Genomic DNA, 10,885 nt, shown 5'->3' on the forward strand with positions numbered 1-10,885 from the left:
CAGTGGGGCACCACTACTGTCTCTGACAGTACATCTCATTAGCACACACCATCTGCGTTTGCTATCAGAGGCTACACTGAGCCAAACACTCTGACAAACAGCTTGTAATGAACACCACAGTCCTTGTACCTCTGACTATCTAAATGCATGCTACTGTTATCATTATATTTACATTGTAGCTAGTTATCTCGAAATCCAATCCAATCCAGATAATAATGATTAAAACAGTAGAATAAACATACATTTCATCAATCAAGCAACCAGAACAGGTATGTAAGCAAAAAGAGATTAGGGAAGTTTTTCAGTGGTATCAGTGACTTCCAGTCTCATGATGTGTGAGTTCATAATAATTCCCTTAATTCCACTCCCTTGACAACAGTAGTACGAAAAAATAAGAACTAAGTATTGTTGATGTTAATATAGCAACATAAGGGCGTAGCCTCAAATCATACAGTGACCAAAAAACCTCAGCTGTTGTGTTGACTCTATGATTATGAATCATGCTAAGCATAATACATAGTAATTTGGTGATATGATATCATTACTGAGGTTTTCAATGTGGTGTAGGTAAGGTAGTGCTTTTCGGTGGTGCATTTGGATCATTTTTTTGACACTGCAGTTCTACTTGGTGGTAAACAAAGTAAAGATTTACTGTTGCCTGCTACCAGTGCTGGCGTGTGCCCTTCTATGTAAAGCAGGAATGTGTTATTTTTCTTTTTTTCATGGCCTTTGTTGTGGGCATCATGACATGCATCAGAACTGTAGCTAACTGGAATGGTGCTCAGTGATTTGCTCCCGGGCTGTACTAACTACTATTTACTTCTCATTTAACTTCCCACAGGTAGATGAAGAGCTAGACAGGGTGTCTAATAGTAGTCACTTATAATGGGACTGTACTGAATAATTTAAATTAAAGTGTTTAGTATTTATAGTATGTGATTGAAATATGTGCCACAGCTTGGGTGGGATTAGAGCTAGTGTCAGATGCATCTTAAAAGATGTGGTTGCGTGAAAGACGGCATATTAGTTTACCTGCAAAAGACTTTTAAGAAATAGTTTAAAAGTTTTATACATTATGCATTTCTTCTACTCTTTCTCTGATTCACCCTTCTGTGCCTCCACTCCCTCACTTTATCTGTTCTGTAGCTGTTGACCAAGGGCAGTCAGACCACAGAGATGACCCTGCGCCGTAACGCCCTGGGCCAGCTGGGCTTTCATGTCAACTTTGAGGGCATTGTTGCTGAGGTGGAGCCCTATGGTTATGCTTGGCAGGCTGGGCTCAGGCAGGGCAGCCGATTGGTGGAGATTTGCAAGGTGTCGGTGGCTTCACTGTCTCACGAGCAGATGATCGACCTGCTCAGAACCTCTGTTACTGTCAAGGTGGTCATCATTCCCCCACATGAGGACTCCACACCACGCAGGTAGAGTGGATATAGATGATGTAGAGATGCAAGAGAAACTTCACATAATGCAGCTGTCTGTGGCTTTTTGAGGCTGTCTCTAAACTATTCTGACTGTGACCACTTCATGTGCCAACAGAGGCTGCTCAGAAATCTACCACATGCCGCTAGTGGATTACAAGAACCACAAGGAGGGCATGCCCTACGAGTTAAAGTTCCCCTTCCGCCCCACCAACAACAACACCAAGTGGCCACGCACCTCATCCAGCCCTCAAACACGCGCTGCTGGCACAGGGGGAACGCTGATCAAGGCTCCACCTTCAGACTTCAGTGACCGCAACTCTGCTGCTATTCCACGAAGTGTGTCCAGCGACGGGCGACCCCTCAACCCCAAAAGGTCACAAAATAAATATAATGCTGTTATGAAACTTGCAGACACACTAAACACAAAGCTCTCTGGCTGCAGTATACACTTCGTCTTTAATGACATACTTTGCAACGCCACAGATATTCGCCAGGGAACGACAACTACGCTCTTGCCTGCTCCATTGTGATGGGTCGCACAATGCACAACACAAACTCCCCTTCCAGCCTCTCCTACACAGACACCATGAGCTCCAACCACTGGAGGCAGAAGTCTATGCCTGATGGGTAAGTTCTTCTGCCCCTCACTATGGGTTACATATGCTAAATTGGCCTGCTGCACTATCTGGCAACATAGGTGACCTTCCTCGTCTCCCCTCTAGGTTTAATAACAACAACTGCCAGTCCCCTGTAACATCTGTGCGACATGTGGCAGGTGAGGGGGTCAATGGGATCAAAGCGGGCTCTGGCACTGGTGTTGGATGGTACCGAACTGGGGAGGGGGAAGCGGCCAGCAAACTGGGGGACAAAACCAGTGCAGGTAAGAGGAACTCTGAACTCTGGTCTCAGTATTAGCGATAGCATTGAATAAAACATGACTTTTACTGTGCTATCACTTGTCTGCAGACTTCACTACTCATATGTCTTTGCTTCCCACAGACACTGTGGTTTCCAAGGCAGTGATTCCTCGACTCCAGCCGTCAGAGCCGAGCAGCCACATGTCTCCCAACAAAAGCACTAAGGTGAACCGGAATAAAAAATCACTATACTGAATGTAATTTCCTCGCTCCTATTTGATGGAAGGCTACAAGTTTATAAAGGAGTCCCTGTGGTAACCAAAGAGCTGCAACATGTGTATACCAACATGCACTAATGACCGTCATTAAAATCTTTCTAATATCCGCTTAAATAATGACAGTGGATTGAGCTTACAATATCATTATGGGTTCTCCAAGTCATTCAAGTTAAACATGTAGCCTACTATAAAAACTTAGTGTTTTGAAAATGCTAATTTGATTTCTCATCTCTGAATAGACGGAAGCTCCGTATTCATCCAGCCAGTCGAGCAGCAACACACTCTCGAGCAACGCCTCCAGCTCCGCCCACAGCGATGAGAAGTGGTATGAAGTGGGCTCACGTTCAGGAGTCCGGAGTGATCTTGAGCTCAACGGCTATCTTCAGGGCACATCCACTGACAGCGGCATTGACGCCACTTCCTTCACTCTCACACAAAGCAGCACAGCTTCCTCCACTGGTGCCGTCAGGGCCAAAGACAAAATCCCATGGCAGGATGACACAGCAGGCAACCAGAGGGCCACAGACACTCCACCTCCGACACCAGACTCTCTTGTCACCATCGGAGGCAGTGAGATCCCAGCGAAGAGTCCATCAGCCTTTCCCCTGGTTCCTGATAGTGGCTCCTACAACCTGAGTGATGCCGCCTCCCACACCAGGTGTGCTGCTGTTGTGTTAGAGTCAGCTGTAGGCAGCTGAGGAATTTGTGCCCTTGCATCAATGTTTCATTAAACAGACAGTGATTCATTGTAGTCCAGATATATCCTGTACCATCCCAGATGTAGAAGTCCAAAGCTCTGCAAAGGGAGAGGGGAAGACTGAAATGACTGTGTGTGTGTGTGGTTTTGCATTTGTATGTATCTCCGTCTCCCGTTATCCATGATAGAAAGGAAGTGCTTGAAATTGCTAGAAATGCAGACTGTGAGCTCAGCACTGTTCCCCCTCTTCTAAATCCCACTTCCTTTGAATCAACTAAAGCTTTCCTCACTCTCTTCTTCACTCAGCTAGAAATAACTCCACCAGACCTGTACATTGGCAGCTTTGTTTTATAGTATGTGCACGCACATGTGCGCTTGCACACAGACACAAAACTTGATGTTTGAAAACTCAAGCTTTCATGTCAAACTACGGAGAAATGTTATTCGAAGGTGCTGGAAATTAAGTGCAAGGACACTGTGTCCTATTTTTTAACTATAAATTCATCAGTTGATCCCATCTGCAGAGATGGTAAGAGATGTAGTGATCGAACAGGTTAACTAATGTTTTTTAAGAGAATCTGTTTATGTTCTGTTTATACATGCAAACAGTCTTAATGCAACTAAAATGTTTTTAAATGTTTGAACTAGAAGAAAAGTGGCCATCTGAGGTAATTCATTTTCATTGAAATTAAAGATATTGATGCTTCATCAATCATACTATTAGAACCAAGGCCAAATTAAACAACAAAAACCCTACAAATGAATAGTACTGTACTACCACTTTATCTGCTCTTGGTACTTGTATATTTTATAATTACATGAACATCAAAGTCTGTGACGTCTTCCTTTCCCCATACATATGTCTCACCTCACTCCCCCTTTCTCTAGCACACTCAGTTCTGGCCACTCAGGGAGTCCGATGGGCCAGGGCTGCAGCCCCATGTCGCCACAAGACGAGGCAGTCGCTACAGCCACCTCACCCACGTCCCCGAACTGCCAGTCCCCAGGGACCAAGAGTTTCTACCCTCGTCAAGGAGCGACCTCAAAGTACCTGATTGGCTGGAGGAAACCTGGGGGAACCGTCAACTCTGTGGACTTTGGCAGCACTCGCAAGTAAGATAGGAATAGTTTTTACTAAACATCTGTGAATGTTTAAAACTGTGTTTCCTGCAGTGCTGCATGTTGTGAAAATTATCATTCAGTGTAGAAATGCATCCTGCTGTAGGTGGTGTTGATGTTTGAGAGACTGCGGAAAGGAGTGAATATTTTGTCATATTTTGTCCCACTGACTGCTCACCTAATATTAATGCCTTTTTAATTTGGCCAATACTACCACTATGTGGTGTAGCTGGGCTGTTGCTCTTATGGTTCCCAGAGAAGGGTGACTAAACATACTGTAATTGCCCTTTGTCATTCATTCAAGGCAGCATATGTATCATTGTTTGGCCCAAAGGGTGATTGCATCATTTGTGGTCGATGACAACTGCTGTTTTCACACTGTACAGCTGCTCAACAAACCAACTTTTCCTGGTGAAGCAATTAAGTGGTGAAGTGTCTTGCCAATGGCATGTCAACATCACATTTTGAGATTTGAGATTCCCATCCAATCTCAGAATTTGAATTGCTGACCTTTAATCCCAGGCATGCTTTGTTACATTCTTCCACTCTATTACCTTTTCGTTTAATCTTTCTTATTTTCCAGACGGCACCAGAGTGATGGTCTGCTGGGTGGTCAGCCACAGCTCAGGGCCAATCTCCGGGGTTGCCAGTCGCCCCAGCGGCACACTGCCAAGTCCAGCCTGGAAGAAGACTTGAAGAAACTCATCACACTTGACAGCCCTCCACCCACTACAAGTGAAGAGAAGGTACTGAGAAAGGCTGTGGCCTAATTGATGATACTAATACTTGTAACATGGTAATGTAGTATAGTGATTCCCAACCAGGGGTATCTTTATCCCAGTGGGTAATTCTGCAGTTTCCAACTCAACTAAACTGAACTAAAAAAAAAAAAAAGATTACAAAATGGTGTGATGCTGATCTCTATTATATTTACAATAAGCTGCCCATCAACTTGAGTCAGTTGTAACACATTAACGCTAGTTAGCAAGTAAGCAGAGAAGTTGAAATGGCTGTCTAAAAGTAATGGATAAATAGTTGAAATAGTTAGCTAAAAGTAATTGATAAACAATTGAAATTGTTAGCTAAAAGTAATGGATTAGCAGTTAAAATAGCTAAAAGTAATTGATAAAACAATTGAAATAGTTAGCTAAAAGTAATAGTTAGCTAAAAGTAATGGATAAACAGTTGAAACAGTTAGCTTAAAGTAATATATAAATGGCTGAAACATCCAGCTTCTGCCACTCCAAGTGGTTGTAGCACAAAAAACTTGAGCAAAGCAAACTATACATTGACAGTTCAATTGTATGAAAAAAAAATACTTTAAGATTATCCATTTTTATATAGTTAATAGTGTTAAATAACATCCAGTTTATAATCCATTAATAAGAACTTATTTGGAACATGACGGGTACGGTCGATAAAGCTCAACTAGGGCTGTGTGGGTATGTCTGACAAAAAAGGTTGGGAACCACTGACATAATAACATCCTTTTTTACTTTGTGTTTATTTTAAAGTGATTCTTTCAGTTAAATACCATTTGCAGTATTTCTTACTTTGTCTTACCTGAGTCCTGTCAATTGTCTGTTTCCATCCCTATCCGAAGCCACTGTTTCCGGGTCCGCCGCCCACTCGTCGCTCCCTCCAGAGAACCCTGTCAGATGAGAGTATTTACAGCGGGCAGAGGGAGCCATCCTCCAGTGGACAGCGTGACACGCCTACTGACCTTCTGTTCAGCTGCTCCACCGTGCCACGCTCACCCACCACTCGCCATGGACCACACCGGCGAGCGTCACACAAATCCCTGGGTGAATCTTAGCAGTATTTATCATAGAAGAGGTGGAGGTGTGATACATATTGTGCTGTGGACCTTTTTTTGGAATAATGAAGTAGGATAATGTGATTTTCAATACATGGTAAGTCTTCAGATAATGAGGTTTGCAATCTTAATCTCAAAAAACAAAACATAGACACTTCCAACGGCTTGACATATTACCTACAATCTCAAATTAAATTTAGCATTGCTGTTGGATGCAAAATGTCTCTATTTTTTTGTCATGTGAGAACAGATACAAATGCTGTACTGTGTGATTTACTTTGCTGTTTCTCCTTCCCAGGAGACCTGTCAGCCCCAGAGAGCTCAGAGCTAGAACAGGAGAGGAAGAGGCAGCAGCTGCAGGACGCTGTCCTCATGCCCCTGCCTGACACTGGGGCAGATGGCCCGCTGGACTGGGCCCACCTGGTAGATGCTGCCAAGGCCTTTGAGGGTAGGCACACACTGTGTTTTCATTTCCTCCTCGAAATCTTTGGAAGTGAAGATTAAGAAAAGAAAAATCCATCTGCCATCTTCATTCTCACCAGAAGAGGGCACTGTTAGTCTGTATTTGTTCTCTCTCTAGATCTACAGTAATAATAATCTTCGAACTGTTTTTTTATTCAGAGCAGAGGCTGGTCTTCCTAGCAGCCCAAGAGGAGAGCTCCATGGCTGAGAGCGTAGCAGCCACCAGCCCCCAGCAGGCTGAGCCTCAGGCAGCCCCGCTGAGACAGCCCTCGCCTGGGTAAGAGGCCTCAGGTCATGGCCTGGGACCAGTGTTTGCTTTAATTCACTGGTGTCCAGCGCTGTGCCATGGAAGACACTGCAGATTTCACTCCAATCAAACACTACTGCAGCTGATATCACTAATTAGTCCTCCACTCTGGTTGACCGCACGCTAAACAGTAAAATCAGTAACTATAGTGTTTGGCTGAAATGAAACTGTTTGTAAACCTACATTTCACAGGACTTGGAAAAGGGAACTTTTGACTGTGGTGCAGCTTTAACCACTGCTTTACTCTGAAGCTTCGGTGTTTGTTCCAGCTAATGTCCTGGTTGTCCTTTTTTACAGAGAAACTCCAGTCTGCCTGATGGGGAAGGTCAGCCAGCTGGAGTCAATGGTGAAGGTGCTACAGGAGGACTTGAAGAAGGTGAGTTACCGTTCGATAAGAGCGAGAGGTCCTCCTTATACTGAGGTATACAGCATGTAAAGCAATTACAGCCATTGGAGAAGCTATGAGCATTGAATGGAACATGTAATTACATGTAACATAAATAACAAACATACAGATTAATCAGAATCAGAATCCGAAATACTTTATTGATCCCCGAGGGGAAACTCTTTTGCTACAGCAGCTCACTATCACGTCAGTGCACAGAGGAATAGAAGTACTAAGCAAAAAATATATAATACACTATAATACAGGTACATATTACATAAGACTGACAATATGTAGTATATCTAATTTGTTAAATGTTTTGATGTCAAGATCTAAGATCAGATTGCTCAGGCATGTCTTTGTCACCGCCAGGAGAAAGATGCCAAGGCATCACTGCAGGCTCAGATCCAGGGCCTGCGAGAGGACAACCAGCGTCTCCTGGAGGAGTCCTACAGCGCCTCAGCCAAGCTCAAGAAGTTCACAGAGTGGGTCTTTAACACCATCGACATGAACTGATGCACATAGCCGCCGGCTGCTCTACATTAGGAGTTTGACCACTACTCAACCTAATCTGAAAATTGGTTGTTCAGCACTGCACTTACAACAGAAGTACTCATAAAACTCACAACATAAACTGTTTCTCTTGGGCTTTTACAAACCAGTGCCAACCTGGACTTACATGTCATCCTTCCTCAGCCTTGTGGCTCTGTAGAATGATCACCATGAAAGACTACATTGTTTTGGGAAAGAACAGGGGAATAGAAGAAAAAGTGGTGCAACTGTGTGTCAGTTTTGATCAGCATGCACTCCCTTCCTTAGAATTTCACAAATATGATGCTTTATGTCCCATTTAATGGATTGTTGGTATCCCTGCATGTCAGAGACAGCAAGATGTTGAAACTAACCTAAAGGGATTTAAAGTTACTGTCCCCATTTAGCTCCCCAGCTAACCTAATTACAAGTGAACAGATTTCCAATTAAAAAGCTCTGACACAATTTAAAATGTGTTCATCCCATGCGAGACTTGGTGAAAACAGTCCCATATTCCTCTGATAGTGGCTGACACTTTCTAAGAATTAAGTGAGTGTGTGGTAAATGAATTGCTGTTTACACATTCTTCAGTTTTCCCAATTCGTGATAACAACACTGATTATTTTTTATTACTAACCAAAAGAAAAGAAGCTGTAAGAGATGATGGGAGATGTCATCCCCCGTAAGACACTCTGCTTTTTCAGTAGCAGCGTGGGTAGGTAGACACAGACAGGCAGACCCTTTGCATAGCACAGAACTGTAAACACGGTAAGGTCAAGTCTGTGCTGCCTATGTAACAAGATTGTACAAGTGTATCAAATGTTTGATTTCTAGAGGGTTAAAAGCAAGTAAAACGTATATATAGGACTACTGGTCACAAGCTGATGAAAAGAATATATATTGTAAAAACACAGAACAATATGGGCACCATAAAGATAGAGGTTGACCGTTCAGTGTCACTTATTCAGATTATTGTAAATATATGATGTTAACATTTATTTTCTCACATCTGCCCTTGATATGATACATAAAGAGCATTTATGACGATAAATAAGATGATGTCCAAGATAAGAAAACAGCCATATGCAGTTAGAGATCTGCATGTTCTTATAATGATTACTATCCAATATGAATATCCTTTAAATCCAAATTAAGTTTTCAACAGGAAAAAGCTAACTTTTGATCCAAAATACTAAATCTTTTTTTTTAAGTCCTTAGTTTATTTCCAGCCTTGCCTGCTGCAGTGGATTGATTGACAGTGCCACCTAGTGTTGATAAAATGTAAAATGCTACATGGACCCCCTCCTCCATCCATAGCATGCTAAAAGGCCTCAATCTGATCCTAGATTAAATCGGTACTGTTCACTATATGATTACATAGTAAAATATTGTGTAAATCCTTAAATTCCAGCTACAGAGTTTTCTGTAGTGTGTAAATCTGCTTGTAAGCCTGACCTGAATTTGGTCTGTAGATGACCAGACAAAGTATTTAAGCCTCATAACTGTTTCCTTTTGTACTCAGATACTGTGCAACTGTATATAAGGACAATTTGATATTCATCAGAATTTGCACCTTCATTCTTATTTTTTAAGATTATTTTTGATGTATTTCTGCTTTATTGGCTAGGATATAGTGGAGAGTGAAAGTACCAATATGAAAGATAAACAGGGGATAAGACAGGACAAAGACCATGAGCCGGAGTCAGACGAATGAGTCCCGGGCCCTTCAGATCGCCCCTGCACCTTCATTCTTAACATGTGTGACAGCATGTGATTCTGTTTCCATTGAGCTGTGATGTGTAAAAATGTTTATATCTATTAAAGATATTTTGTTGAATTACACTTTGCCTCACAGAGTGGTCTTTGGCGTGGAGTTTTGTTGCAGATATGATGTGATTTAGACACACCATTAATATCATCAACAGCACAGAAAGACAGAGGTTTCCCAAAAGGCGTGCTGATTATGTTTTAACCAGACAAAAACAGGAAAAGTAATTTAACAGCTGGGGCCATCTGAGGTGGCTGTAAGAGTAAATGAATACTTGTCAGTGGCCTGGCAGGAGGGGGCTGCCTGCTGTTGTATTGTGATTAACAGAGAGCTGCTGTCTTTACACTTAGGCGTGATTACACAAAGGCTGTCGACATGACAGAGACAAGTCTAGATCAGACAGATTGATGGATGAGGATAACCTGAGACGCCAGTGTGAAGACATGGACGATTATGGATCCAAGCAATGACTGGAGTGTGATGTCTTGCAGAGTTATGGCGACTTAAAAGCTGTTTTGGGATATTTAGTCAATTAGATTAAAGGATAGGCTCCCATTTAAATTTTTTTTTAAATAATACTCACGTAGCCACATGTACATTGATAGAGGTATTGGTAGCTAGAATTGTTCCTCCTGACCATACTGGCCATGAAGAGATCCCTTTCTAATGTGATTCCAATGGAAGAGATGGGGGACAAATCCAGTCCTACTTCTGTGCAAAATTGCATTTGTTAATTTAGAGCTGAGGCTTCAGCAGTCTGAGTTAAATAAATCAAGTGGGCATCTTCTAAAATTTTAGTCTTTTTAGTACAAAATCCTCTCTTCTGTTTCCACAGTGTTTCCTTGATGAGCTGCAGTGGAGGAATAGTAACAAGGAGGAAACATCAGAGGATCACTTCAGTCATTAGAACTGATTCTCTAGGGGCCTGAACATCTGTAGCAAATTTCATCCAATAGTTATTGAGATATTTCAGCTGCCTGCCGACAGACCAACATACCACCCTTCTAGCATGGCTAAAAAGAGGGAATTTCATATTAAAAAGACTGTATCTTTGGAAGATACAAACTTAATTTGTCTAACTCAGACTGCTGAAGCCTCATATTAGCTTTGGCTGAACTTCAGAACACATTTTGCACAAGACGAGGACTGTGAACTGTCCCCCATCTCCTATATTGAAAATGCACCAGGAGGGGATCTCTGCACGGCCAATATGAAGAGGAGTCATCAGAGCGACTGATATC

The 10,885-nt window shown here is 42.4% G+C and overlaps 1 protein-coding gene across 4 annotated transcripts in view; it reads left to right on the top strand.

The window, feature by feature from the left end:
- The window catches only part of LOC122861685 (signal-induced proliferation-associated 1-like protein 1), a 35,585-nt gene extending 24,997 nt beyond the window's left edge, over positions 1-10,588 (top strand). For 2 of the 4 annotated variants that reach the window (XM_044166449.1, XM_044166447.1), the window contains 14 exons: positions 1,147-1,421; positions 1,540-1,797; positions 1,908-2,051; positions 2,147-2,304; positions 2,424-2,506; positions 2,799-3,217; positions 4,145-4,369; positions 4,959-5,121; positions 5,979-6,180; positions 6,490-6,639; positions 6,813-6,930; positions 7,258-7,336; positions 7,718-7,830; positions 10,480-10,588. In XM_044166449.1, coding sequence (XP_044022384.1) covers positions 1,147-1,421; positions 1,540-1,797; positions 1,908-2,051; positions 2,147-2,304; positions 2,424-2,506; positions 2,799-3,217; positions 4,145-4,369; positions 4,959-5,121; positions 5,979-6,180; positions 6,490-6,639; positions 6,813-6,930; positions 7,258-7,336; positions 7,718-7,830; positions 10,480-10,573 — 2,481 coding nt within the window. In that variant the 3' untranslated portion in view covers positions 10,574-10,588. Of the gene's footprint in view, positions 1-1,146; positions 1,422-1,539; positions 1,798-1,907; positions 2,052-2,146; positions 2,305-2,423; positions 2,507-2,798; positions 3,218-4,144; positions 4,370-4,958; positions 5,122-5,978; positions 6,181-6,489; positions 6,640-6,812; positions 6,931-7,257; positions 7,337-7,717; positions 9,719-10,479 lie in introns of those variants that run through there. The other 2 variants (XM_044166451.1, XM_044166450.1) reach the window with 2 other exon arrangements.
- The last annotated feature ends 297 nt before the right edge of the window (positions 10,589-10,885 follow it).

This window comes from Siniperca chuatsi, linkage group LG15 (genome assembly GCF_020085105.1).
Source record: "Siniperca chuatsi isolate FFG_IHB_CAS linkage group LG15, ASM2008510v1, whole genome shotgun sequence".
NCBI lineage: Eukaryota > Metazoa > Chordata > Actinopteri > Centrarchiformes > Sinipercidae > Siniperca > Siniperca chuatsi.